The sequence below is a fragment of the Pichia kudriavzevii genome, chromosome 2 (assembly GCF_003054445.1).
Source record: "Pichia kudriavzevii chromosome 2, complete sequence".
Taxonomy (NCBI): domain Eukaryota; kingdom Fungi; phylum Ascomycota; class Pichiomycetes; order Pichiales; family Pichiaceae; genus Pichia; species Pichia kudriavzevii.
This window is the reverse complement of record NC_042507.1, coordinates 2,227,431-2,255,399: the sequence shown is the minus strand read 5'-3', so window position 1 is coordinate 2,255,399 and position 27,969 is coordinate 2,227,431. Positions and strand designations below refer to the sequence as shown.

At 39.1% G+C, this 27,969-nt stretch overlaps 14 protein-coding genes across 14 annotated transcripts; 7 read left to right on the top strand and 7 right to left on the bottom strand.

Annotated features, from left to right (window-relative positions):
- Positions 1 to 119: 119 nt before the first annotated feature.
- On the top strand, positions 120 to 2,705 carry C5L36_0B10570 (uncharacterized protein; the record flags this gene model as incomplete). Its single annotated transcript, XM_029465439.1, has 1 exon — positions 120 to 2,705. The coding sequence occupies one exon, from the start codon at positions 120 to 122 to the stop codon at positions 2,703 to 2,705; it is 2,586 nt and encodes an 861-aa protein (XP_029321298.1).
- Positions 2,706 to 2,822: 117 nt separating this feature from the next.
- On the bottom strand, positions 2,823 to 5,975 carry C5L36_0B10560 (uncharacterized protein; the record flags this gene model as incomplete). Its single annotated transcript, XM_029465438.1, has 1 exon — positions 2,823 to 5,975. The coding sequence occupies one exon, from the start codon at positions 5,973 to 5,975 to the stop codon at positions 2,823 to 2,825; it is 3,153 nt and encodes a 1,050-aa protein (XP_029321297.1).
- A 218-nt stretch (positions 5,976 to 6,193) lies between these two features.
- C5L36_0B10550 (uncharacterized protein) lies at positions 6,194 to 6,832 on the bottom strand (the record flags this gene model as incomplete). Its single annotated transcript, XM_029465437.1, has 1 exon — positions 6,194 to 6,832. The coding sequence occupies one exon, from the start codon at positions 6,830 to 6,832 to the stop codon at positions 6,194 to 6,196; it is 639 nt and encodes a 212-aa protein (XP_029321296.1).
- A 505-nt stretch (positions 6,833 to 7,337) lies between these two features.
- Positions 7,338 to 10,931, top strand: C5L36_0B10540 (uncharacterized protein; the record flags this gene model as incomplete). Its single annotated transcript, XM_029465436.1, has 1 exon — positions 7,338 to 10,931. The coding sequence occupies one exon, from the start codon at positions 7,338 to 7,340 to the stop codon at positions 10,929 to 10,931; it is 3,594 nt and encodes a 1,197-aa protein (XP_029321295.1).
- A 208-nt stretch (positions 10,932 to 11,139) lies between these two features.
- C5L36_0B10530 (uncharacterized protein) lies at positions 11,140 to 13,200 on the top strand (the record flags this gene model as incomplete). The annotated part of the gene is made up of 1 exon (XM_029465435.1): positions 11,140 to 13,200. The coding sequence occupies one exon, from the start codon at positions 11,140 to 11,142 to the stop codon at positions 13,198 to 13,200; it is 2,061 nt and encodes a 686-aa protein (XP_029321294.1).
- An 83-nt stretch (positions 13,201 to 13,283) lies between these two features.
- On the bottom strand, positions 13,284 to 14,018 carry C5L36_0B10520 (uncharacterized protein; the record flags this gene model as incomplete). The annotated part of the gene is made up of 1 exon (XM_029465434.1): positions 13,284 to 14,018. The coding sequence occupies one exon, from the start codon at positions 14,016 to 14,018 to the stop codon at positions 13,284 to 13,286; it is 735 nt and encodes a 244-aa protein (XP_029321293.1).
- A 386-nt stretch (positions 14,019 to 14,404) lies between these two features.
- On the top strand, positions 14,405 to 14,941 carry C5L36_0B10510 (uncharacterized protein; the record flags this gene model as incomplete). The annotated part of the gene is made up of 1 exon (XM_029465433.1): positions 14,405 to 14,941. One exon carries the CDS (start codon positions 14,405 to 14,407, stop codon positions 14,939 to 14,941), a length of 537 nt encoding a protein of 178 aa, XP_029321292.1.
- Positions 14,942 to 15,059: 118 nt separating this feature from the next.
- Positions 15,060 to 15,929, bottom strand: C5L36_0B10500 (uncharacterized protein; the record flags this gene model as incomplete). Its single annotated transcript, XM_029465432.1, has 1 exon — positions 15,060 to 15,929. One exon carries the CDS (start codon positions 15,927 to 15,929, stop codon positions 15,060 to 15,062), a length of 870 nt encoding a protein of 289 aa, XP_029321291.1.
- Positions 15,930 to 16,355: 426 nt separating this feature from the next.
- C5L36_0B10490 (uncharacterized protein) lies at positions 16,356 to 16,808 on the top strand (the record flags this gene model as incomplete). The annotated part of the gene is made up of 1 exon (XM_029465431.1): positions 16,356 to 16,808. One exon carries the CDS (start codon positions 16,356 to 16,358, stop codon positions 16,806 to 16,808), a length of 453 nt encoding a protein of 150 aa, XP_029321290.1.
- Positions 16,809 to 17,654: 846 nt separating this feature from the next.
- Positions 17,655 to 18,707, top strand: C5L36_0B10480 (uncharacterized protein; the record flags this gene model as incomplete). Its single annotated transcript, XM_029465430.1, has 1 exon — positions 17,655 to 18,707. The coding sequence occupies one exon, from the start codon at positions 17,655 to 17,657 to the stop codon at positions 18,705 to 18,707; it is 1,053 nt and encodes a 350-aa protein (XP_029321289.1).
- Positions 18,708 to 20,102: 1,395 nt separating this feature from the next.
- Positions 20,103 to 20,786, top strand: C5L36_0B10470 (uncharacterized protein; the record flags this gene model as incomplete). Its single annotated transcript, XM_029465429.1, has 1 exon — positions 20,103 to 20,786. The coding sequence occupies one exon, from the start codon at positions 20,103 to 20,105 to the stop codon at positions 20,784 to 20,786; it is 684 nt and encodes a 227-aa protein (XP_029321288.1).
- A 148-nt stretch (positions 20,787 to 20,934) lies between these two features.
- C5L36_0B10450 (uncharacterized protein) lies at positions 20,935 to 23,231 on the bottom strand (the record flags this gene model as incomplete). The annotated part of the gene is made up of 2 exons (XM_029465428.1): positions 20,935 to 21,305; positions 21,992 to 23,231. The coding sequence occupies 2 exons, from the start codon at positions 23,229 to 23,231 to the stop codon at positions 20,935 to 20,937; spliced, it is 1,611 nt and encodes a 536-aa protein (XP_029321287.1).
- Positions 23,232 to 23,718: 487 nt separating this feature from the next.
- Positions 23,719 to 24,117, bottom strand: C5L36_0B10440 (uncharacterized protein; the record flags this gene model as incomplete). Its single annotated transcript, XM_029465427.1, has 1 exon — positions 23,719 to 24,117. The coding sequence occupies one exon, from the start codon at positions 24,115 to 24,117 to the stop codon at positions 23,719 to 23,721; it is 399 nt and encodes a 132-aa protein (XP_029321286.1).
- Positions 24,118 to 24,512: 395 nt separating this feature from the next.
- Positions 24,513 to 27,842, bottom strand: C5L36_0B10430 (uncharacterized protein; the record flags this gene model as incomplete). The annotated part of the gene is made up of 1 exon (XM_029465426.1): positions 24,513 to 27,842. The coding sequence occupies one exon, from the start codon at positions 27,840 to 27,842 to the stop codon at positions 24,513 to 24,515; it is 3,330 nt and encodes a 1,109-aa protein (XP_029321285.1).
- Positions 27,843 to 27,969: the final 127 nt, after the last annotated feature.

Sequence of the window (27,969 nt, the reverse complement as noted above, 5' to 3'; positions counted from 1 at the left end):
AATTCGCTGCGAAAGTCGGAGGTTTTTTTTTGCAAGCTGTATGACTTTGATAGTTGAGAGATTTAAAGATTTCTTCTCATTGATTTGTATGAAAGTATTACATCGCCAATGACCAGACAATGAGATACAGGCTACTTCTATATAGGATTCGAAAGAAACCTTTTTATGCAATAGCCTTTGTCCTTGTTTGCTTGATACTAACGTCTTTTTTTCATTTTGATTATTTTTCAGTATTTGATTCAGAAGCTATTTACCAGGGATTGGATTTTCAGAATGCGCTATCTAGAATGATAACACCTGCTGAAATATTCAGTTCTAAAGTCAAACAAAAAAGCAATGGTGCTGAACTAATTACTAGTTCTCTTTACAAAAAGCTTGCAAACACAGAACTATCTCAACTTAACTGGAGGTTTAGCAACGCATTTGAAAACAGTAAGATAGAGGGTACCTCGAACTATATCAATATGTACAAAGAAATGCGTCAAAAAAAACACATTTATGACCCAAGGATAACGCTTTCTGTTTATTTGGACATGATTAAATCGCAGATTAAGGAAAATTCATGTGAGATTCCTTTTTCCTGGGAAGATTGGGTTGACCTGTCCCCGTTAAATGCCTTTTTAGAGGAAGGGACTGACGTAAACTGTTTACAGTTTTTAAGTTCTAATTCAATCAATTTGGATTATGATTATAAGTCAAGTGATTTGTCATCCAAACACCTTAAAATCTCACATTGCTTGGACAAATCTGAATACCTTCTAACAGAAAATGCGAAGTACAGAAACGAAAAATTGTTACCAGGGTTTAATTTTGATCAGAGAATCGATGAAAAATCTGATTTCATAGGTAAAGTCTACAATGGTAAATCATATTTACTCTCATATGCTCCAGTTCCATCATACATTTATTTTTGGGGTGATAATGGGAAATATTATAGAGTTAAACCATACCAATCAACATCAATGATGGGGAATGGAATGTTTGAGAGTTTCATAGAAAGGTCTACCTATGATGGCTTTGATCCAGTATCCGTAATGTCTTCATTGAGTGATGAATACTTTATCAAAAACGTAAACAGTTTTTCTGAGGTACTTAGTTCATCAGGGGACTCGCTGCTAAATATCCAGGAGGATAAGTTTATTTTTGATCCTCAAGTGCAGTACAAGGATTTATTCTCGAAGGCAGATGATAAACTAAGTGAACAAGATATTAAATTTAAAAACTCTCTTCAATATTCAATGGATATTGACCCCAATAGTATTGACAAACATTTCAAGGAGGTTAACATCAAGTTTCCCACAACTTATAGAGGCCATAAACTTACCGAAAATGGTGGTCATTACGATGCCCGATTTTTTTCCGGGTTTATAACAGAAATGCCTGAATCGGAGGCTACTTTCCATTCACCAGAGTATATTATCAAAGGTAAAGATGCTAAAAAAAACGAGGTTGACTCTCCAATCAGCCGAAGGACTATAATTTTATCCCATTTGTTACACACAGTACTTACTGCTGCATTTCACAATGGTTTGTTAATGTTTCCTGCTCATGGGTCATTGCTGGGATGGTATTTTACCTCTACTTCTTTCCCCTGGGATTCTGATGGGGATGTACAAATGCCCATATCTGACTTGGTAGAGTTCTGTCACCTATTCAATAATTCTATGATAGTCCAAAATCCCCGGTATGGTACTGCAAAAGTCTTCATTGATTGTTCTAGCACACTAACACACAGAGGCAAAGAGAATGGAAGTAATAATATTGATGCTAGAGTGGTTGACGTTGATTCTGGGTTGTTTGTTGATATTACCGGGTTGAGTGTTTCTGGTGAATCTTTGACATCAGCAGAGCTAAAGAAGTTAAGAAGGTGGGTCCCGAATGAACTGCTCGATACTTACCCTACTAATAAAAGGACTACAAGGAAGAAGAATCACTGGAACCCCAAAGCTCCCAAGAACCTGCATAAAGAGGAGAAACCTGAAGAGGTAATTATCGACAAAATAGTTGAAGCTGAGATTTTTGAGATTCACAAGGAAAACCATATCTATAATTGCAGAAACAAACATTTTTATACTTTGCAGCAATTATCACCATTAAGGTTGACTTTGTTTGAAGGTGCACCTACTTTTGTTGCAGCCAATAAAGAGTCTCTCAGGGCACAACTCATCACCGAATATTCATCCAAGTCAGTTGAACGCGATGCATGGGAGCAATATGTTTTTTCCAAACCTCTTAGAATGTGGCTCAATGCTGATGACATATATCAGGCTTGCCAGTCAATTCTAGACACAGAAAGCTCGAATTTATTTAGCAAGGGTAAATTTAAGCCAAACAATATCAAGGGTTCTAGAGTACTGAAAGCTTATCACAAGGAGGAAGCAAATATAATCGCCACTATGATACAGAATTCGGCATACGAAATTACCAAGGATCCACCTCTCAAAATTGATGAGCCCAAGCCACTACGCCTTAATTTGATAGAGTATTTATATTATAGCAGGAACTACACTAGTATACATGCCAAAGAGATGGATATGTATTATCCAGGATGGGAATGGAGCTATCCAGGGGTGAACGATTATGCTAATATACCTTCATCTAAGAAGGATTTGTTAAATTTTATGCTGGAGGATCATCCCCCAGCTAAAATGTCACTTTTTGATTACCTCGTCTTCGCAGAGACAGAGGGTGAACTAGATATATAATTTAAAATATTTATAGACCCAAGTCAATAGTATTTCAACTGCAGCGTTTACAGCAACACCGTAACAGGCAAACGAAAACGCACACACAATAACAGGAATTATTTGTTTCGAATTGAATTAACGTATTTCATATACATACACACTCAAAAGCAGCCCTCCCAGAAGAGCACTTGACCCAATCATGATACCTAAGCAGCCTATGTCCCAACCTATGGCCCCTGCGTCAAACCCAAACGTGGATAAAATAACAGCACCAGGAACTTCTATATTCAAACCAAACTTCTTTTCTCTTAGGATTAAGCCATTAACTTCGTTAACAGCCAATGCTTCATATGCATAGTGAAATACAGAGAGCTTCTCAATCCATGACAACCCTAAAGGAATAGTCTCCTTATTGATAAAGAGACCGGCAAATAAAAGGGAAAACAAAAGCACCAATACGGAAAGCATTGTAGCAGAACCCGAATCTTTAACCATAATCCCGATAACCAAGACTTCCATGGCAGCGGCTAAATTGAAGAGAATCAAGATAGCAATTGCAACCCAGAATTTATAACCCTGCATATTCAAGCCAACTATCGGGTAAGTAATTGCAAGTAGAATGATTGGCGGAAAAACTCTTAATGGTAAAACATCACAAAGCAGCTTGGAAAAATAGTAGGTCAAAGGGTGATAATAGTTGTTTGATCTTTCCCTTATGAAAACTGCCCTTTCTTTGGCAAATGAATCCAATCCTGTCAACGTGCTAAAGCCAAATAAAGTCAATATAAAGAAGAAAAGGCCTAATCTGTTTTGGAACCCACTAATATTATTTTCTACGTCATAATAGAGATAGGAACAAAACAATCCCATGACTAAAGCGAGTAAATAATGACCCCATAAAAGTTTTGGATTTCTATACGAGTTTTTGAAGGCTCTTGAGGAAAGAACCGTAATTTGGTTCAACCAGTTTGCTTTAATTACCTTTGTTTCTATTTCAAAGTAAGACAAATCAAAATTGCTCACATGTTCACCAATTGAATCTTTTACTCCTTGAAAAATGTAGGAGTCTTGAAAAAATTGTGCTAAATTTTTATCGTTCCTGGTAACAATCTTATTAGAAACCAACGTCTTAGCAAGCTCATCTCTATGTGAAGCATAATGCTGCCACTCTGAAATTTCACTTGTTTCCAGATCTGGGCTAATTTCATGGACATGATCAATTTCTGGGTCAATTGAAGTTTCAATTTTTTCATTGGTAATATCAATCAAGTAATCTGCAATGTTGTATCCAAGTGGACATCTAAAACCAATACTTGTAAAGTATTTAGCACACTCACTCATTTCTCCAGTATAGATCACATCACCATCAGATAAAAGCAACAGCTTATCAAACAGTGAGACAATATTACTTCTCGGTTGATGGATCGTGAAAATGATTGTTCTATTATAGACCTTGGCGAGTCTCACCAGCGACTCCACAACATTGAAAGCGTTATAACCATCGAGCCCAGATGTCGGTTCATCAAGAAACAAAATAGAGGGGGAAGTAACTAACTCACAAGCAATAGCAACCCTTCTTTTTTCACCACCAGATATTCCTCTCTCAAAATCGGACCCAATTAGCATATCTTTTATATGCATGATTTTCAATTCATTTAGAATTTGCAAGACTTTTGATTGTTTCACCTCTAGTGACATAGAGTTCGGTAGTCTTAATAACGCACTATTGAGAACGGTTTCATAAACTGTTAAGGTTGGAATCATAATATCATCTTGATTGACAAATCCAATTGAGTCTTTGTATATCTCTATTTCGGAAGGAGACTGGATTCTCTTCCCATTTACATAAATATCACCGCTGATATTACCCCCCTTTGTTTTACAAGCTAAAATATCCAATAATGTAGACTTACCAGCACCAGAACTTCCCATAATCGCCAGACATTCGCCAGGCTTAACAAACCCAAAGGCATTGTTAAGGATAGGCTTGTTTTTAATTGAATAGGAAACATTATCAAAAGATAGAATTGCTTGCTTGTAGTTTTCCAACACCATATTTGCATTCGTTAGCCTACTATCGTCGCTATCGTCGTCTCCTAAAGTGAGTGAATTTAAAAACAGCGGAGACGACTTAACTTTGTTCAAGGATAAAATCAATACCACTGAACAACCAACAAACACACTAAAAAGCTTAGTAAAATCTACTAAAGTGAATCTCTTTTTCCCAGGGAGTTCATATCCCGGAATTTCGGATTTGTGGACACATTCACTAGATTCACAGTGCAAATTAATCTGTGGGTCACCAAAGACAGAATTTATCAGATCATTCATATGAGGTTCACTGAACTTGCAGTCTTTAGAATCAATATCACAAGAAAAGTCTGCAGGGCCTTGGATTTCGTATGTTAAAAAGTCCGAAATATCAATTGACCCATTTTCTCCACATAACATTCTACCAGGCATACAGCTACATTGTACATCCTCACACTTGTAGTGAGTAGTGTTAGATTGGAGATCATATTGGAAGTCGCATCCACTCAAGTCGCAATAAAAGCTTTCCTTTTGATCTATCCAGAATTGGAAATCACACGCCTGTGCAGTTTTGTTACATCCAAAAGTAACTTGCGGAATCTTCCCATCCAATATTTTCAAGATTTTCTGATTTGTGACATCACACATCTGATTTACCCTATTGACGATGATGCCGGACTTGTAACATGTACCTTTCAAACCAACAGGAACAAAAGGGTCGCAAACCTCGTCACTTTCACAGATATTACAGTTGATGCCCGACCATCCGTCATTGCACTCACATGTTTGATTTTCTGGTCTTTTCGGTCTATTGAGACCATCCGATAAACCACCACACAAAGGAATCGAACAATCATCTCCACCAAACCCAGCCTTACATTCACAGTGCCCTGTAAACGGATTACAAGTCGAAAATTGCGTGCAGGGGAAATTGGGTAAATTGCAGTTGAAAGCGGGCGGACATTTCTCCTTGTCACTTTTATTGACTTGCACAATCTCTTTATCAAAATCATCCTTGTCTGTTGGGGCTACGTTGCCTTGTTGTAACACAAACGACACATACTCTTTTATGCCAATTGAACCATCACTAGCCGGGCGTCCGTTGAATTCAAGCCCGCAGGCAACATGTGCGTTCAGTACTAGTAGCCAATTGAGCACACGCATAGTTGGTTTGTGTATAGATCTAGCAAGAGTAAATGAGTAGGGATATGCGATACTCCACGTGGGAAGTAACGGCAGCCATATCTGGACATGCATTTGTGTGAAGATATAAATTGATGATTGAAAGTGAGGGTGGCTCGGCAGCTTTCCTTGTTTCTCCTCTTGTTTTTTTTTTTTTTTTTTTTTAGGTCAAATTACCTATTGCTTGAATATATATGTTGACATCTAGTACAAAAGCTTTAAATGAGATGAGGTAGAAATTGCTTCCTTATATATAGGTAAAACTATTATCAAAGCCAAAGAAGAGTAGCCGTCTAAAAGAAATCATCTAAGCTCTTTTGATTATCTGCATGGATAAGGTCGACCATTCCCTCAGGGAAGATTGGTGTTCCCGATTCGTCAAGGACATATCTGAATGGCATTTCAGTAGCTTCATGCTTGTTGAATCTAATTTCAGGATAATCGATAAACTTGATGTCTTCAAATTTGGTTTGCTTCTCGAGGATGATTTGAGTCGTACGTACCGCAGTATCGGTAGTCATTTGCAAACTACCCAAGCGGCGAGAAGGGCAATTTAGTTTTCGCTTTAGCTCCCCAGTACGATCCCTTGGTGGATGATCACCTAGGATACCCCCAAAGATGAAGTACTTGAATTCAGCAGCATCTGATGGTTGCAAATCGATTTCTGCTCTTGGGTCAAGTAAGCAAAGTTCTTCTTTTTTTGTGACACCATGACTCTCAGTTAAGTATGGAACAATGTCTTCTGTTGTCCACTGGAGACCCAACTCACGTAATTCTCTTGGAATGTCGTCTTCCGTAGTTGTCTTTGGAAGAGAGACAAGAAAGAGGTTTTCCTTTCCAACGTCTTTGATGATTTGGGAGTATTCAAGGATGACCCACTGAGTGAAGCCCTGTTCCATATGCTCAATAACGTACTTCATTCTTTCACCCATGCCTGTATCCTTGCAACTACTGGAGATATCTATTGGATCTGCTACGTGGAGTTATGAAAACCAAAAAAAGTCTTCATCGTTGTTATAAAAATCACAAAACAGTAAAGAAAAAAAAAATTTTTTGAATGATTTTTTCCATCTTAGATGAATTTCGTCATCACTTTTGCAGCATTAGACGGAGGAGTGGGGAAGATACAAATTGACCTGGCTCCAAGTTCGTTTACTTTTTCTCTCCCAATGATAGCTAAGATGCTTTTGCTGGAACAACACAGTACCGCAATGGACTTCATGTAGATGCCTGAAAATAAGTTCTCGTTTATCCAAGTGTAACAAAAGCTGACGCGTAATCTCGTTTGCTGTGAGACGGTAAAAGGTCTATCAAGGAGAATGAACTTTTAGACGCGTAACGCTGCCTGTTTTTCCCTATCAGTTGTTATATCCTTTCTTTGATACACAACATTCTTTTACAAAGAATAGCGGCAAAACAAACGATACTTTAGGATCAATGGTCGAAGAGATACCTAAGAAGATGAAACAGGCATCATTGATGTCCTTTTTGACCAGGAAGAAGCCAATTGTCAAACCTCCAACCCCTCCTGCTGAGGAGAGCAATAAACCTCCCTTGAAAGAGTTGCAGCCACCTATAGAAACAACAATTACCCCAGATACCACTGTCGATGATTTCAAAGGGTCTCAAGAATTGGGGTTGAACTTAAGAGAAGAAAACAGCAATGTAAAGAAGAAAGAAACTCCCTCAAAATTGCAAAAGGAACATTACAGAGACCCAACTAGTTCTCCAGCTCATCTAAACGGTTCCTTCGACGATTCTTTTAATTCTATAGCATCTTCACCAGTAAAGGGCAGACGGAAACGTATAAACTATTCTGAATTGTCCGATGAAGATGAAGATGAGGAGGATGGTGTTGTGAAGCCTAGGAAGAAGAAGAGAAGTTTTGCATGGGATGACGGGGATGACGAAGATTTTGATATGGATAGTGACGTTAAGAACAGTGATAATGATGACGACGATGATGATGAGTTTACTGATGATAGAAACTCAACAAAGGAAGAGCTAGAGAATCTTTACGATAACACCAAGATTGAATCTGAAGAAGAGATTGAAAAGGATGATTTTGTTGAGCCCTTAAGAAAAACATCGAATTCTTCAAAGAAAGGATCCAAAATTTCCAGTATTTTATCTGGCAGGCAAAAATCACCTTTGAAGTCCAATTCACTATCTGCTCAGAAAAAATTCAGCAAAGAAAACGAAGAACGTTATCAATGGTTAATTACTGTTAAAGATGCTGATGGCCATTTGGAAACTGATCCAAATTATGATCCTAGGACATTGTATATACCACCATCTGCATGGGCAAAGTTTACTGCATTTGAGAAACAATACTGGGAAATTAAGTCTAAAATGTGGGATACAGTTGTTTTTTTTAAAAAGGGTAAATTCTTTGAGCTTTATGAGAAAGATGCCGATATTGCCCATTCAAAATTTGATTTAAAATTGGCCGGTACAGGGAGAGCAAATATGAGATTAGCTGGTGTTCCAGAAATGTCATTTGATTATTGGGCTAAAAGATTTATCACTGCTGGTTATAAGGTTGCCAAAGTCGACCAAAAAGAATCGATGCTTGCCAAAGAAATCAGAGGGAAAAATGGCGCCCAAGATGCAAAGGAGTCCAAAGTCATTCAAAGGGAATTAGAGTATGTTTTGACGTGCGGTACATTAATGGATGAGAATTTGCTCAATGATGAAATGTCAAAGTACTGCTTGTCCATCAAAGAAAATATTGACTGGGAAAACAGCTCTAAAAAAATTGGTCTTTGTTTTGTAGATGTATCAACTGGTAATTTTTACCTTTTAGAATTTGATGATGATCTCGAATGTTCTAAGTTGGAAACATTATTATCCCAAATTAATCCTATGGAAGTCCTTGTTCCTAAGAATGAATTGGATACATTAACACTGAGAGTCTTAAAGTTTAACTCACATCCTAACGCCTCATTTAATTTCATAAAACCTGAAGCAGAATTCTGGGATCATGAGAAAACTGTTGACGAATTATCTAAATTTAATGAAACACATGACCTAAAGACTCCTCCTGTCTTACAATCATATTATCAGCATGATAAATTTTTAGCATTCTCTGCATTTGGTGCTGTTTTCTGGTATCTCAGAACGCTGAAGTTGGATTCTAATATTATATCCATGGGCAACTTTAAGGAATACAACCCATTCGATAAGAACTTATTGGGCTCATCCATGAGGTTAGATGGTATAACATTACAGAACTTGGAAGTTTTTAACAATTCATTTGATCAATCTGACCGTGGTACTTTATTTAGAATTTTGAACAGAGGAGTCACTGCTTTTGGTAAAAGAGTCTTTAAGAATTGGGTAATACATCCATTATTAAATAAACATGCCATTGATGAGAGATTGGATAGTGTGGAATTGCTGTTAAATGATGGTGATTTGAAGTATATTATTGAATCCAAATTGAAGAGAGTTGTGGATATTGAAAGAATGTTGACTAGAATTCATTCAAAATCATTAAGGGCGAAAGATTTTGTAAAGGTGATTGATAGTTTCCAAGTGATTTCCGAGTTAGTTAACGACATAAACAGATATGGGATTGAGAATTTAAGGGGCCTTTTAAGATCCCTGATTAATAGTTTTCCTATTGCCGAAATGAATGATTTATTGGTAACTTGGAATGATAAATTTGATAGGGATGCTGCAATAAACGAGGACCTGATTGTTCCGAAGGAGGGTGTCGATGCTGAATTCGATGAAAGCAATGTCAAGATAATTGGCGTCGAGAATGAATTAAATGCATACCTTAAAGAGTATAGGAAACAGTACAAGTCCAATGAGATCTGTTATAAAGATAGTGGCAAGGAAATTTACCTTATTGAGGTTCCAATTAAATTGGCCAACAAGATTCCAAGAGACTGGCAACAAATGGCAGCAACCTCCAAGTGTAAGAGATATTGGTCTCCTGAGGTTAAGTCTCTTGTTAAAAAGCTAATGGAATTGAGAGAACTACATAAAATTATATGCCTAAATCTGAAGGATAAAATTTATGAAAATTTCGACAAAAGCTATGAGAAATGTATGAAAGTTGTTACATCAATTGGCAAAATAGATTGTCTTATTTCCCTAACAAGAGCTTCTGAATCGTTGGGTTATCCAATATGCAGACCAGAGATAGTCGAGAGTGATAATTCATTTATTGACTATAAACAACTGAGACATCCTTGTTTTATGCCTGGCTCTGGTATTTTAACCACAAAAGATTTTATACCTAACGATATTGAGTTAGGAATAGATAATAAGAATAATATTGGTTTGTTAACAGGTGCTAATGCTGCAGGTAAATCTACCTTACTAAGGATGTCATGTATTGCTACCATAATGGCTCAAATCGGCTGTTTCCTTCCTGCAGAAAGTGCCAGGCTTTCGCCAGTCGATGCAATAATGACCAGGTTGGGAGCAAATGACAATATTATGCAAGGGAAATCTACTTTTTATGTTGAACTTTTAGAAACTAAGAAAATGTTGGATAATGCAACACCTAAATCATTGATTATTCTGGATGAATTAGGAAGAGGTGGTTCATCCAGTGATGGATTTGCAATTGCTGAAGCAGTTTTACATCATTTTGCTACCCACATCCAAGCGATTGGATTTTTTGCTACACACTATGCTAACCTTGGCCAGTCATTCTTGAACCATCCTAAGATAATACCATTAAGAATGGCGATATTAGTTGATTCTGATTCCAAGAAGATTACCTTTTTATACAAACTAGAGAAGGGACAATCTAATGGGTCTTTTGGTATGCATGTTGCCACAATGTGTGGAATACCAAAGGACATTGTTCAAAACGCCGAAATTGCAGCTAAGAAATGGGAACATACATCGAAACTAGATAAAATAAATGATACCAAAGCAGGTGTGATCCCGTTGGGTGTCGAAAGTGATTTTAGCTGGTGGAGTCAAAACAAACACATTATTTCTTGTTTTGGCCAAGAAGTTGAAAAAGAGGCGATGCGTAGCATTTTCACTATGATTGATGGATTATAGGTACTGAAAATCATCGAAATAAATAACTATGTGGAACAAGTTTATATTTAACCAGTTAGTTCGATTAATCCTTGTATTGAATTTTTCATAGAAGGTTTGTCATGTTAGTAAGATTTTTTTTTACAAAAAAAAAACAAACATGATGCGGATTATTTCGTTGTATATAAAGGCGTTTTTCTATTCTTTTTCTGTATAGCTGGATGGAGTCATGGACATAAGTGAAAATGAGACAGACGTCAGTACTGAATCTGTGATAAGCGAAGAAAGTGATGGAAGATCAACAAAAACACACCTAAGTAGTCCAATAAGACGATATATTGGATCACAACATGAAAAACGCAAGTATGAGGAAGATAGTCAAAAGTTTGAGGATCTGAAACGGAATTTAAACTTAGGGAGGGCCAAGCGTGTTAGAGTACCGCCAAACCATGATCCAGCACATGGAACGAATAATGGTACAAGGAAGACATGGGCAATTGAATGTACACCCGAATCCAAAGCTGAATTGTGTATTCATAAGCGTAAAATTGACGATCTGGAGAAAAACATCAGTGATTTAATTTACCAGAGGTCGAAGACTAGAATGCTTGTTGTATCCGGTCCCAGTGGCAGCGGAAAGAGTACAGCGGTAAAACTTTTGGCTGGAGAAATAATGTCCAGAAAATTGTCCTTGTATCGACAAAACATGCTTGGATCTGAAATTAGTGATAATTTGAACAAATCAACGGGTTCAAGTGAGGATCATATTGTGGAGTTTAATATACTGAGTGAATCTTCCGCTGGGAAATCATCAGTTTCTTATTTTAGTGAATTTTTGAGTCAATGCAAACTTCTAACTGGCCTGAATGAGAAATGTATTATAGTTGAGGAACTTCCAAATATATTTCATAAAGACACGCATTCCAATTTCCAAGGTGCAATTTGGGATTGGATCTCTTCTAATGATATCCGATTGCCACCTTTAATTATGTGCCTAACAGAATTTGATATTGATAATGATCTCGACTATAATAATGGTACGACTTTTACGATTGAAAATACAGTTAAAGTTGAAACGGTCTTAGGTCACAAGCTGATGCTATTGGAGAATAATGGATGGAAGAGGATCAAATTCAACAGGGTTGCAAAAACTTTTCTAAGAAAGGCGTTGGAGAGAGCATGTAAAGTAGAAGAAGTTCAACGAAACTGGCATATTGATGAACAGATTGATACCTTGTCAAATTTAGGAGATTTAAGAAATGCCATAAATTCTTTAGAGTTTTGGTACAACTACCAGTATGATCCGAACGAGGAAGTAGAGTACGCCTCTCTGGGTAAGGGTGTAGGAATGAACTTGTTTCACTCAATAGGTAAGATTCTATACAACACTAAACATAAAAGTGAGGAAGTTGAAGAATTCAGGAAGAGACACAATATAACCGATTATCATCGAATAGATCCGCATCTAGCAGTTGCGGATAATGTGAGCAGTGAGGTGATGTCACATTTAATAAGATTCAATCTTTGCTGCTTGGAAAATTATGCATGTATAACTTCCAATGTTAGTCAAGAATTAAATGAATTTATGGAGATATTGAGTGTGTCTGACAATCTTATACAAAGAAGCTCTAGTTCAAGTCAGTCCAGTATTCTAAATAATGCTTCATTTTTCAGTTGTTATGGTATGAGGCATCAATGTGAATTAATGATAAGAGGTAATGATAATAGTAGAATGAGTCTTCAGGCTGGAAATGCTTGTAAAGGTTTAGTTTATTCGAGGGACTCGAAATTAAAGAAACGTCAAAGAAGTACAATGCTTGAAGTTGCTGAGCATTTGACGAGACGAGAGCTAAGAATGATCAGGAGAAGGACATTTGCCAATATATGCGCCCTAGATTTTATTTTGATAGATGGTTATTATCAACCCTTTATTTTTTCCAGCTTTAAGTTTCGATATATGATGTACCAAAGGGGGAAGATGTTGGATAGACCCGTAGAGCGCATTGGTGGTAGATTCACGAATACGCTCACAGCAGATGATGAAATAATAGCGGAGGAGGATGACCACAATGCAGCTTCCAAAGTGGCTATTACGCTTTTGGAAGATGTATACTTTGGGAGTGAAGAACACATGAGCTCAAGTGAACATGATGACGATGGCGGAGAGTTTGCAAGTGATCCTATAGAGGACAGTAGTGATGAAGTTTTCATCGAGAATACGGGGGAAGAGGAGGAGGATGCAGACGTGTTCAGTGACAATTCGGAAGTAATGAGGCTGTTTGAAGAATAACAAGGCAGGAGGATGTAATAGCTAGTAATATTAGATTAAAAAAAAGTATAAAAAGTAACTAGTTTAGAGTCGAGATTAAGGTATCATTTGGACGAGTTTGACTCTTCAAGGGCATGTTCAAAGAAGAGGTCATCTTCGCTCAAATTCTCCTTGATGATATCCAAACCACCTTGAAATACGCCTCCAATATATAGCTGAGGGAATGTTGGCCAATCACTGTAAGTTTTCAAGCCTTGTCTAACGGAGTCGTCCTTTAGGATATCGAAGAACCCAAATCGGACTTGGTGTTCCCTTAGAATTGCAACCATTTGTCTGGAGAATCCACATTGAGGAGCCGATGGAGTACCTTTCATAAACAACATGATTGGAGCAGCTGTTGTTAATTTCTGTAATCTTGCATTCAATTGTTCAGGAGTTTCCTCGACAGATGTACTGGTGGACTCCACTGTAGCGGACGATGCCAATTGATTTGTCGACGATTGATCCAAAGATTGTCCGTTGAATTGGTCAATGGCATTTATGAATTCCTTTGGATCAGCGCCAGTCAACTCTTTCAATATAGTTCCATCCTTAATAATCACAAAGTAAGGAACGGCCGTAATGTCAAACAAGTCTGAGATTTCCGGGAAATTATCGGCATTTATAGAAAGAAAACTGACATTTGAGTATTGGGCAGAGTCGGCCAAAGTACTTATGACTTTGTTCATCTGAATGCATGGTGAAGCCCATGGTGTGTGGAAATAAAGTGCAATCAACTTATTACTTGCGGAAGTCAATTCTGAGAACTGATCTTTATTTTCTATTTCAATTAAGGCCATTATTGTCGGATAGTGGTGGTCAGTGTTGTTACGTCGATCACACAATAGATACTTTTTGAAGGGAGAAACAAAAATAAACACCTCAACTAAAATGGTTATACATTTCCATGTGAATAAAAATGGTCAAATCTGGCATTCCAAATAGAAATGCCAAAAAAAAGAAAAAAAAATTAAGTATCTAAGTGTGGCACAAAATCTCGTGCTGACTAACAGGGGAGTTTTCATTCGTTGGAGACATTCCAACTCAAACTGAAATTGAGGTCGAAATGGCAAACTGAGACGAAAAGAACAAAGTCGCGAAACTTTCCCTTCTTTTTTTTTTTTTTTTTAATTTGATTTTCTCGCGCGTTAAATTTCAGCTTTCTGCTGTTTTCCCGATAAGGAAAATGCCGAAGTCGGAATTGTATCTCCATTATAGGATAAAGTTGATAAACACTTTGAATTATGTGTTTGATATAAATAGGAACGACTTTGACCGTTGTTGGACTTCCAAACTCATAATATCCTCCAATTTGTCCGGATCGCCCATATTTTCTAAGCTCAAGATGGTCAAGGTCCTAACTTGGGAAGATGTTGGACTTCCAGAAGCGTCCAATGTTTTGAATGCAGCCACAATCTCCAAGCAAGGTTTAGTGTACACCTCTGGTTCTGTTGGAATCAGAGATGGGAAACTGCCGGAATCGGTCGAGGAGCAGACAGTCAATGTCATTGAGAACTTGAAGACAGTATTACAGGCGGCTGGCTCGTCGCTTGACAGTGTTGTCAAGGTACTAGTCTTTATTACCGATCCAGCCGACTTTGGCAAGATGAACGGTGTCTATGGTAAGTACTTCATCACCAAGCCGGCGAGATCGTGTGTGGTTACTCAATTGGCAAACCCGCAACTCAAGGTTGAAATCGAACTTGTTGCAGAAGTTGAGTGAATGGTATATATCTTAAAATACACAAGTTTATAATTTGAATGTTATTTTTTTTCTTCTTGTTTTTTTTTGCTCCATTTACCTTCAATTACTTATTTGTCTATCTGATTGCTGGCATCTATCAAGAATTGTAGTATTGATTGTTATCATAGAATTGTTGTTCCTGCACGTGATCCGGGTGTTGGTGGCGATGGGAATCGCTCTTTTTCTTCTTTTCCTCCTCTCTTGGAACTATATCAATCAAGAAATCAAACATGTCCGACTTTTGAAGCGCAGCAGCTATATCAGACTTCTGCAAAGTCCTACGTTTGTTCTCCTCGGCATGGATCCATGCACGCATGGTCAATTCTGTTATAAAGATGTCACAACCTTTGGCAAAGAGAATCGGTGCTTCTGCACTGATCATCTTGACATCTTCGTCTGTCTTCATCACCTTCTTGATCCTCGCAAGTGGAAGCTGATGGTTCTTAAAATCATGGTCGTCACGCTCGATTGAATCAATGGTGTTTTGCCAGTACTGCATCATATAGTTTTTGTACTTACCAGTAAGCCCCTGTCCTACATTTGCAAACGCCCCACTAGGCTCATTAATATCGTCATCCAATTCGTAAACACGCTCATCGTATTCTTCTTCTTCTTCTTCTTCTTCTTCCTCATCCCCCTCTTCCTCTTGTTCTTCATCAGCATCATCGTCCCCACCACCTTGGGCTACTTCGTCATCACCTTCCTCGTTACCATTGCTATTGTCATGCTCATCAACGCCACCGTCGCCCGCCCCTCTCAGACCTTCTATGCCATTGCCGACGGCATTCCCGCCTTTATGCAGATCATTTTCCCTCATACTGCTGGCGCCGCCATGATGGACACTGTCCCCATAGTAGTCGAACCTCTGATTGTCTGAACCGTTTGGTCCCATCTTGTCCATGTGGTCCTTTTCGGCGTCCACTCCTAAATCCAGCTGCGGATACGGTATTTCGTCTGATATGTCCATGCTATATTGTACGGTCTCCAACGGCTCTCTCACTAGATGCTCCAATGTCAAGTGTCAAATGTGAAATACAAGGAGATCCTTCATATACACATTGGAACATATTTATCAAAGTTTAAAAAAAATAAAACATAAAAGGGGAAAATGCGACAAACCACTTTGAGCAGAAAAAAAAAAAAATCAATTAATAGTGTCCCCGTTATAATCCCCATTTCCATTTTTGTTTGTTTGTTTTACCCTTTCTGTTGTTTGTTTAACCTTAGGATCGATATAAGCGAATTTTCCCCTAACTGCAACCGCCCCCCCTTGTATCTATTCTCCTAAAAACTCCAGTGTACAAATACTGTTGTTCTATAAGGAGTGACCATTTCTACAAGTTTAAACTTGGAACCATCCGTCGTTATACCCCCACCCAACCCCTTCTATAGAATGTCGAATCCGTTTGTGTCGTTTAGCCAGGAACTTGGTGAATACGCTGTCCACGACGAGGTGTACGAGGAGCCGGAGGACTTGCTTGAAATCGAGGTCTGCAACCCCATTACGCATGGACACGGGACAAACAAGTACACCGACTATGAGATTGTGTGTCGGACCAATATACCGTGTTTCAAGAAACGAGAGAGCCGAGTCCGTCGACGATTTAGTGATTTTGTCAAGCTTAAGAAACTCCTTGAGAGTGACAACAAGAGGGTCGTTGTGCCGCCATTACCAGAGAGTGGGTTGCTCACATACAAGAAACGGTTCAGCGAGTCCTTTATAGAGGAGCGACGTGTTGGCCTTGAGCATTTTGCACAAGTAGTAGCCAGTCATCCATTGTTACAAACGGGTAGCAGAACTATGGTGTCCTTTATGCAGGATGAAATTTGGCAAAATTCGGATTAGCTTCAATTATAATATGAATAATATTTAGTGTTTAGTAAAGGTTGTATTTATATAAAATATATAGAGTAAACACTAAATCCAATACCATTAAAATCCTTATGTGCGGTAGCACGCTAGAATGGCTAAAATGTAATGGCGTAAATAGCCGTTGGCATGACCCTCTTCTTGATAGTGGTGTTATTTTAGAGAATCAAATCGGGGCGCATCGTAAGGGAAACCAGTGCGGACGCGGCCCAAAACGGCAATGCGGGAGTGGGGGGGGGGGTGGTGCGTTACTTTTCTATTTTCTATTTTTTTTTTCTTTTTCTTTTTTTTTTTTTTTTTTCCCCCCCCCTGTTTGCAGCCTCTACGTTGAGAATAATGTTCCCACCCCCGGGCGAGACTTCTGCGGGGGGGCATGAGTGCGGGAAACGCCGGAGTCCGTTCGGTGGTATTGTTTTACATTTTCGTTATTACCCAACGGGGGCTAGTGGTCTTCAATGAGGAAGTTCTGGAAATTGTCGGATAGAAAATAGTCCCAATTCTATTGTTACTAATGGCGCTAGTGATATTGTTGCAGTAAATGGTCAATTCCCAATTATTCCATACACGGGGTGCGTCGGCGCGAGGGTAGGGTGATGGTTTTCACCTTTGGTGGGCCTCAATGTGAGGGTGGGTGGCATCATAGTCAAGATAACAAATTGTACACCAACTCTTATAAAAGGACACCCATTTGCCGCCATGTATATTGGTTGATGTGTATTTGTTATTTTTCCAATTATATTATTTTGTCTTTGATTTTTTTATTTTAGTTTCTTTTAACATCAATTAAATTCAAACGAACCCCCCCTCCCCCTATTAGAAAAAATGTCTTACGAAATCCCACAAACACAAAAGGCCTGTGTCTTTTACGAAAACGGCGGCCCAATCACATACAAGGACATTCCAGTTCCAAAGCCAAAACCTACTGAGATTTTAGTCAAGGTTCTGTACTCTGGTGTCTGCCACACCGACTTGCACGCATGGAAGGGTGACTGGCCTCTAGCTACCAAGTTGCCATTGGTTGGTGGTCACGAAGGTGCAGGTGTTGTTGTTGCCAAGGGTGAAAACGTCACCTCTTTTGAGATTGGTGATTACGCAGGTATCAAGTGGTTGAATGGTTCATGTATGGGTTGTGAATTCTGTGAACAAGGTGCTGAACCAAACTGTCCTAAGGCCGACTTGAGTGGTTACACCCACGACGGTTCCTTCCAACAGTATGCTACTGCTGACGCTATTCAAGCTGCACACATCTCCAAGGAAACCGACTTGGCTGGTGTTGCTCCAATCTTGTGTGCAGGTGTCACTGTCTACAAGGCTTTAAAGACTGCAGACCTTAGAGCAGGTGAATGGGTTTGTATTTCCGGTGCAGCTGGTGGTTTAGGTTCTCTTGCTATTCAATATGCAAAGGCTATGGGTCTGAGAGTTGTTGGTATTGACGGTGGTGACGAAAAGAAGGAATTGTGTAAATCCCTTGGTGCTGAAGCATTTATTGATTTCACAAAGACCAAGGATATCGTCAAGGCTGTCCAAGAGGCAACCAATGGTGGTCCACATGGTGTCATCAATGTCTCTGTCTCTGAAGCTGCAATTTCTCAATCTTGTGAATACGTTAGACCTCTAGGTAAGGTTGTTCTTGTTGGTTTACCAGCAGGCGCACAAGTCAAAACTGGTGTCTTTGAAGCCGTTGTCAAGTCTATTGAAATTAAGGGTTCTTATGTCGGTAACAGAAAGGATACCGCCGAAGCACTTGACTTCTACACTAGAGGCTTGGTCAAGTCTCCATTCAAGATTGTCGGTTTATCCGAATTGCCAAAAGTCTTTGAACTCATGGAACAGGGTAAGATTTTAGGTAGAATGGTCTTAGACACCTCCAAATAAGTCTAGAGAGTGTATACCTCCCCGCTTTTGCTGCTACTAATTAATACCCACTATTAATTTCCTTCTATTACAAAACGCCTCTCAGACTCCCACACACACACTTACATATGTACACGCTCATACATACACTTATAAACATACATATATACGTCGACGATATAATTTTAATGTCAATAGTCATGAACATTTGAACTACTTTCCCGTTTCTCTATTTTCCGGTTTCTTTCCCAACCGTCTTTTGTCTTTCTTTCCACGTGGCTGACCCAACGTTTTCCATTCACAGAGTGCATTGTCTATTGTGGAAAAGCGGGGGTGAGATTTCCACAAAACCTGTACTTCTCACCTCCCCCCTCCTTAACCCCGGCCCAAGGGGGGGGGGGGTACGCGGCACTGTAGTTAAGGCCGTACGGAGATTTTCCCGGGTGTCGGCGTTTAGAGACACACACAATAGAGAGTTTTACTTGGAATACAATACACCCCCACTCTAATTGTGTGTTCATCTCTTCTCCTTTCCTCTCCGCTTGTCTCAAGAGCCCCGGGGGAATGTCTGTGTTTTGTTTTGTTATCCAATATTCACAGACACTTACCTGATTGTCGACGTTTCTCCGATAACTGCGCATGTTACATCATTCTTACACTTTTTTCGTCATTGTACTGCTTCTATATTTGTCGGAGATCCACTCGGCACTTCTTTCCTTCTTACTGTCCCCCCTACTACCCAACAGGAAAGGAGACAGTTGCAGCACGTATTGGCTATACATGGTCTGTCCCCAAGGAACACTCTGGTTCTCGTTACCTAGAAACACCCAAACGTATGGTGCCCTTGGCGTCGTTGGTGTGCTCCCTGGCCATCAAGACGCTCGGAAAAACAGGTTGTTCCAGTCTCACACACTACCATACCCTAGCGGAACAAAATAAAAAAAAAAGAATACAACAACATATTTCTTGTCGCAGCACGTGACTCGCCGGCTTTGCCTTCCGAGAAAAACTTCCCTATTCATTTTTTTCGTCCATGCGATTTCCTACACAGCCCGGCATTTTACAGCACTGAGGATATTCACGGAGTGCGTCATGGACATGTATGAGGCACATGTGTAAAAGTTACATTGAAGGTGATCCTCTTGGACTCAGTGTGTCTTCTCCAAAAATACGATTGTTTTTGTAGAAGCACATTGTCCAAGAGTGTTGTACCCAGTATTGAAGCAGCTATATTTTTACTAAATGGTGGTGATTTCATCAGATAACACCTCCAAAATCGAATTCAACAAGTTGAACGACCCAAATGACACCACATTTACTCGTGTCTACAAACACCTGTTCAGGTATGCGTCCCCCAATCTACTGATTTGGGGCCCCCTGGCGCCTGCCCACGATGCCTTGTTTGCCCGCACAGCAATGGCCAGGATCCAGGTGGCTGCCGGTATAGTTCTCATTGGTGGGGCCTTTCGTCGCTTCTCTCCCGGCCTGAATGTCTGGAAACGACGCTTTACCAGGCTCACCAGCTTCACGGCCGGCTCGATGTTTGTCATTACCGGTATACGTGAAGTTTCCTACTTTGACAACCCGCACTCGAATCCCCTCTATGTGGAGATCCAGTTGGCAAGAGAACTATCCTTGTTGAACCCAGAAAACAAGGGCGTGGTGAACAGAGGTAGCTACTGGTTGGGGCCTAAGAATTTCATGCCCATGAACAATGAACAGTACTGGAAGATGGTTTACACTATGGAGGTAAATGAAATAATGGCCGACCAATACCTCGAATCTCCATTGTTGGTTCAGTATAAAGAGATTCTAGACAGAAAATATGGTCCAGACTCAAAGGTTGACTTGAAGGCAAGAGAATTGACGGCTAGAATTGAAGACATCACCAAGGGCGATGCCGGATTGCCTGTTCATTCTTGTATGAGTGAAAGCAGCAATGTATTTCCCCTGTTCACTAGGGAACTGAACACAAAGAAGTCTCAAACGTTGAACTTTTGGACAGTCAACAACCCACTGGATTCGCTTCAGCTACAGGAATACAAAGATTTCTACTCTTACGAATTTCCTAGAATGAAATACCCAGAAGTTTCCAAATGATTGAACAAGTCAACAGCTTGTATATAAATACATACAAATATAATAAAATATATTAAAAGTTTATTTAGTAAATAAGAAAGTCAAGCAGAGGCAAGTAGGAAAAACAAATTTGAATACAATTCGATATATATCTATAGCAAAAAATAGATTACCATCTATTACCTCCTAGTGGCTGATTATTAGCACCTGATGATCTACCACCAAATCTGTTGCCTCCTCTGTTACCACCGTATCTATTACCACCTCTAACGCCTCTACCGCCTCTTCCACCTCTGCCACCTCTGCCACTACCTCTACCCCACTGTCTTCTATCTAATGCCTGTAATTCAGGTGAGACTTCTTGGTTTGCCTCACGCAAAATAACAATCAAGTCATGTGCCTGCTTGTCATCTCCTCTGGTGAACAGAGTAATTGCGGTACCTTTAGCACCTGCTCTACCGGTTCTACCAATTCTGTGGACGTAATCTTCAATGTTAGTTGGCATATCGAAGTTGATAACACATGTAACACCCTTAACATCTATAATTAAAAAAAAAAAGAAAAATAATGTTAGTAAGTTGTTTTCAATTTGATTGACTCTTCAATCGGTTCTACTTTTTCCACATCTTATTCGATAAAATGCCCAGTTTAGACTCTTTTCTTTTACGTGGGTTCTCTAACAAGAAAAACATGCGGGAATAATACTACGAGTTCGTATAATCAAGAAAACAATTTCTCATTAGTTTTTTTTCTGGAAAAAATATAAAAAGTTATTTAATGCATGATATAAAAATCAATCTCTCAAATGGGTCAACAATAAATCTCTCCGCCATGCACTAAAATAACTCAATCCCATCATAACAAAACTAATAGTATTGTTTTTTCTAAAAAAGAAATGTCCAAGAAATAAAAGAATTGAAGATCTAAAAAAAAAGATCAACAACACTAAAATCTGGCATGCCTTTTTTATTCTTGATTCAAACTCTTTCAATGTCCAGCATTTCAAAAGTATTGATTTCTTTCTTTCTCTCTTTGTTGATTTCGAAAAAAAAAAAAAAAAAGACACTTGGTCTTCCAATATGGAGAAGAAAAACAACCTCTTGCTTTTCTAACCAAATTCCCACGTCTTAAAAAAATCTTTGTGATTCTAAACCCAGGCATGTGAAAATAAATAGAAATGAAAAGTTAGTAAGCTCAAAAGTGGAAGTTGAGAATTCAATACATACCAATACCTCTTGCTGCAACATCAGTTGCCACCATAATTGGAGATTTACCGCTTCTAAATTCTTGTAAAACCCAATCTCTTTCTCTTTGTTCTTTATCACCATGAATGGCAAGTGCAGGCCAACCTTCACTTCTTAAGTAAGTTGTTAATTCATCACAAGCTCTCTTGGTTGATGCAAAAATAATAATCTTTGATTCTTTATCTTCCATTTCAGTTTCAATATATTTGGAAATTTTATCTCTTTTTTCAAAATCAGTGACAACTTCAACAACTTGCTTAATGTTATGGGAAGCAGATAATTCCAATGATCCAACATTGACTTGAATGTAATCATTCAAATAATCTCTAACTAAACCTTGAACGGATTTTGGCCATGTAGCAGACCACATCAAAGTTTGCTTGTCTGGTCTGATCTGATCAATAATTTTTCTAATTTGAGGTTCAAAACCCATATCTAACATTCTATCAGCTTCATCTAAAACCAAATAGGTAACTCTTCTTAAGTTGGTCTTACCGGATTCTAACATATCCAACAATCTACCTGGGGTTGCAATACAGATTTCAACACCTCTAGCTAAATCTCTAATCTGTTGACCTCTTGGAACACCACCATAGACACAAGTGTTTCTAATTCTTGATGATTTTCCGAATTTAGAACATTCCTTTTGAATTTGAACAGCCAATTCTCTAGTTGGTGCAAGAACTAAGACAATTGGACCATCACCTGGCTTCAATAGTGGCTGTGCATTTATATGAACAATTGCTGGTAAACAATAAGATAGAGTTTTACCAGAACCAGTAGCAGCAATACCAACCATATCTCTACCAGATAAAGCCATTGGCCAACCTTGACATTGAATAGCAGTTGGTTTATCAAAACCTTCAGCTAAAACTTCCTTCAAAACATAATCAGGGAATCCTGCTTCTTGGAAAGAAGTAATTGGTCTTGGAATATCATGACCTTCAATTGTCATTTCGTTTTCATTTCTGAATTGATCAATTTCTTCTTGGGATCTTCCAGAGACTACTGGATCTTCCTTGTAAAAATTCTTTTCAAACTTTGGTAGAGACAGTTGGTCCCAATTCTGCTTTTGTAGATTATCACCTAATTCTCTGTCACCAAAGTCTCTACCGCCACCTCTGTTTCCATAATTACCATTTCTATCGTCTCTACCATATCTTTGTCTATCACCACCACCGTATGATCTGTAAGAACCTCTGTTGTCGTTTTCGTAACCCATTCTGCTATATTCTATCAACTAATGAAAGATACAAAAGGAAAGAGAAGGAAAAAATTTGTAAGAAAAAGGATAAAGGAGAAAGCAAGAATACAAGTGGAAATGGGGAATAGATAAAGGACTGCAAATTAAAAATTAGCTGAAAAATTTTTCGTTTAACTTTAGGGGAAAAAAAATTTAAGGACAAAAAAAAAAAAAACAGCACAAAAAAATTTTGCCGGTTTTTTTTATTTCCATTTTGAGTATTTTCTCTATTTCATCCGTTTACAGAACCAATTTATGAAATGAAAGATATCTTGACTTTATTTTAACCGTTTCGAAGACAAAGAAGTTTTGAAATTAACAAGGGTGGTTCTAACTATACAATGTATTTTGCGGAGTAAATATATACCTTTAGGTGAATTTTATATGTATATATATAAAGTACGGCAGCGGACTGTCAAAAGGAAGAGACTTCTGATGAAATGATGTTGAGAAAAGGTTCTAGAAATTAAGGTTCTTCGGTGGAGTAGTCCTTTGCTGCCACTTTTGTACTGAAATCTTCCTCGATAAATGTGCATAGGTCGGCCAGATCGTCCAAACCTTTATGGAGTGCCTGGACTGCAGTCATTCCACCGTACGTCTGGATTCTGATGTTCAATTTGTTCTCACTTGGATGGGGGATAGAGTAACCACAGAATTCAACGTCTGGGTTCTTCATAATCATGTACCTCAACGCATTTCCCAATGTGTGGTCTTCGTCGATTATCTGAAAAGATGCTGCAAACCCGTCGCTTGTTGCACCCGGTAGAAGCTTAATCTTGTTATTGTCAACTTGAACATCATTTTCTTGGTCATTTATATCGGTCATTTCGACATCTGCTGTAGGCTTTTGCTCAACTGCTGACATGTCTTTGTTTTCTTCTATTATCACCGGGGTATTATCGCCAAAATACAATCTTCACAGATGAAAGCGTGGATGTAATTGGACACTGGGAATAAGTGGAATCAAATGGGAAACACAAGAAGTTTTGAAGGAGGTGTAGTGGAAAGAAAATGTGAAATTCTTAAGTTTTTTTTTTCTCTCACAAACTTGAATATTTCAAACTCGCTCCTTACTTGTTCCTTCTTGGCTAATATTGCATTAACAATGGACTAAATCAATGCCGCCAATGATATTATTATGATACAGAGCCATTATATCGTATACATTTAGATGTTTCCTATAAATTAAAAATATTTTCTCCTTCTTTGCATGTTGGTTGGCTGAACAAAGGAAAGCAAAAAAAGAGACTGCTTTTGTTTTCAATTAGTTTGTCCAGGGTTATTTTGTTCAGATTTATTAGATTTTCCCCTTCCCTTTATTCCTTTATTTAGATTCTTGTATAGACTGGAGAAATAGTTCAACAGGTCCCTCTCCTTCTCTGGTAAATCATCAATCGATTGGTTGTTCTGGCCCATAACTGCCAACTTGTTGAACAATTCGTTGATTTTATCCAGGTGGAATCTATTTTGGTGGGCCTTTAAATTTCCCAATTGTGTGAACCCTTTCTCACAGCCATCAAATTTACAGACATAAGGCTTCAGGTTTTCATGTGTTAACAGATGCGCCTGCAAATTACCCTTTCGGCTGAACTTCTTGCCACACTTGTCACAACTGAATGGTTTTTCACCTGTATGTAACCTCATATGGGTTCTTAGATTGCCTCCCTGCGTAAATTTTTTGTTACAATATTCACACTTATAAGGCTTGACACCCATATGTGATCGAAGGTGGACATCTAGATGGGTGTTTTGTGTGAACTTCTTGTGACAATACTTACACTCGTGTGATTTGTCAGCTTTGACTGAAGTTTTCTCAACTCCTCCAACTAGTTCGTCTGCGTTTGGCAAAATTGAATTCTCCTCATTCCCATTTTCATCGGTCTTGATGATTCTGCCATCGTCTGCTTGTTTGATGTCTCCGCAAACACCATTTTGTCTCGCCTGGATGATTAGCATGAGCTGGTCTACCTTGGTGGCACCAATTAACGGCTTTTCTGCATTGTTCTCTTCTTCAGCCTTCAAATGCACGTCATTCTTATTCACTTTACGCCTCTTGGTCGCCTTCTTGATCTTGACATTGGACTCAAAACTATTAGTACTTTGACCGCTATTTTCCAACCTTCTTTTTCCTTTATTGGGGCTCGGTGTTGAATCACCGAGGTCACCAACAAGCCCAAATCTCTCATCTTTTCCTTTTCCCTTTTTTGCATTTTCTTCGCCGTTTTCGTTCTCTTCAATTCTTCTACCAACTTTCTTCCTGGTTGACAGTTTATCATTTTGTTGCCTTTTGTTCTGCTGGATTTGCAGATACTGGTCTTGCTGAATAGATAACATATTTGGGTAAACTTGATGCTGTAAGGAAAAAGGTTGTGTTGTGTTGTTTGGATTTTTCTCAACGTCAGTGGCATCAGCTGCCACAGGTGTTGCTGAAGACCTATTAGAACCTGGATTTGAATTGGGATTCGTATTAGTGTTTGTGTTTGAATTAGCTCTCGATTGCGATGCCGAATTCGTATGGTACTGGGATAACGAGCCAGTTGAAGTTCTCGAAAAGGTGGATACTTGGGATCCATACTTTTGTTGAGTAGTTACTTTGGTATTTGCATTTGCGTTTGCATTTGCATTTGCATTTGAGTTTATAATTGAATGTGCGTCTACATTTGCATTTACATTCGCATTTGCGTTAGTATATGAACTTGGGGGAAATAGGCTAGCTTGGTCTAATATGTCCTGACTCCCTTCTCTTTTAAGAAAATTGTCAACTTCTTGAGTGGAGAATTCTTGTGGAAACTGCGCAATTGAAGGAAACCTCCTAAAGAAGAAAGAGTTACGTCTTGAGTTTGAGGCGCTGTGTCCTGGCATAAACGATATCGATCCATTTGAGTTTTGTGTGGGATTTATAGAGAAAGAACCAGCTGGTATAAGGAAATTAGAGCTGATTGAGTTTCGGTTTTTCCTTGAGTTATTGGAGTTTGAGGGGTTTTGTAAGTTTGCAGCAAAGAAGGGATCCAAATGCTCACTTGGGCGACGGATGGATATCAAGTCATTGGTTCCATTTGTATTGAGGTATGAATCATAAACAAACTGCTGATTTTGACTAGAGAGATTTGATGATTTTGTCTTGTCACTAGATGAAAGACGTTCAGTGCTTTCACCTCCACTACCGCCAGTGGAGGAAACAGGGACAGGGGGTGGTATTGGTACGGGGGAGTTATTATTAGTGTTATTATTATTATTATTATTATTATTATTATTAGTATTATTATTATTATTATTGTTGTTGTTGTTGTTGTTGGTGGTGGTGTTGTTGTTGGTGGTGTTAATGTGATTATTATTATTAGTAGTATTCCCACTTATGGAATAGTCTCTCGAAAAACCAGGATTGATTGACGTGTCTGAGAATCCATAGTAATTGGATAGGCCTTGATCAAATGACAATTTCGGATAAACATTTGTGCCATATAATAGAGGCATTGAATTTTGATGGTTGGGATTTGTACCGGGTATATTTGGGTTGTAGATAAAACTAGAGTTTTGGTTTGAAGGTTGAACATTCATGTTATTTGTAAATTCATGAGGACTAGTGAACAAGCTGGAGTCACTACTCTGTGTATTTAAGTAGGCTGCTATATCCGACGGTAGCACTGAGCTTTTCCTCTGGGCTGTGGCAAGACTAGGGTCCTCCACTATCGAGTTCAGCCTAGGGAAGCTATTATAAGAGTAGACGTTGGGGTAGTTGTAGTTCATTGGGGTGTATTGTTGGAATGAATTTAGGGGATGGTTGATTGTGGCAAAAATATGGTTGGGGACTTGGGAAACAACCGGATACACCATGTGCGTCTGTGTTAATGGTTGGCCCTGTGTGTGAGACTGAGACTGAGGTTGAGGTTGAGGTTGAGGTTGAGATTGCTGCAGAGGAATGTGAAGAGTACCGTGAGGATTTTGGGGCTGGGCGCCATGGGAGTTGTAGGGGGAATTCGTCTGGATATAGTGAGAACCCGATGATGTCACACCCTGATTGTGGTTATCGTTCACGTTTTCCATTTGAGGGTGTGAAGAAACCACTTGAGTGGGTACATTGTCAGAGAGCAGATTCTCTGAAGGAGGGGCCTGTTGATATTTGGTGATAGTACGGGGGTTGTTTTGGGGGGTTGTTGGGTTGAATGTCTTTGTAGACATGATGTTTTTCCTTTTCCGAGAGGAGACACTCGTGGTGGCGGTGCTAGTGTTGGTGTTGGCGTTGGCGTTGGTGTTGGTGCTGGTGTTGGTGCTGGCACCGTTTAAACCACCCTTTTGCTTCAGAAGGAGGGTGTCTTCCCTTGATTTGGCGGCGTCGACACTGGTTGGGTTTCTTTCCCTCTGTGTAGGAGACTCTGAGACAGTTTGTATTAATGCGGTGTCAGCTGTTGGCGTGTCCGAGACTATCGTGGTTGCCAGTGTAGGTTTCCTTGGCGTGTGGGTATCTGTGTCTCGTTCTTTTCCCACAGCGGGACTTGCCACAGTGGATCTACTCTGTAGCGAACAAGGCGGATCTTCCATTGGAATGTCTCTAGAGAGACCCTTAACGTTAACATGTGGGGGTCTCTTCATGTTAGAATGCGCTGGCCAAGCGGTGTCTATTGTGTGTATGTTACTCTCTCTCTTTCACTCTGTGTGTGTGTGTGTGCAGAAATATACGTCAATTTGATAGAACGTGGAACTGGAACCAGCGATCGGC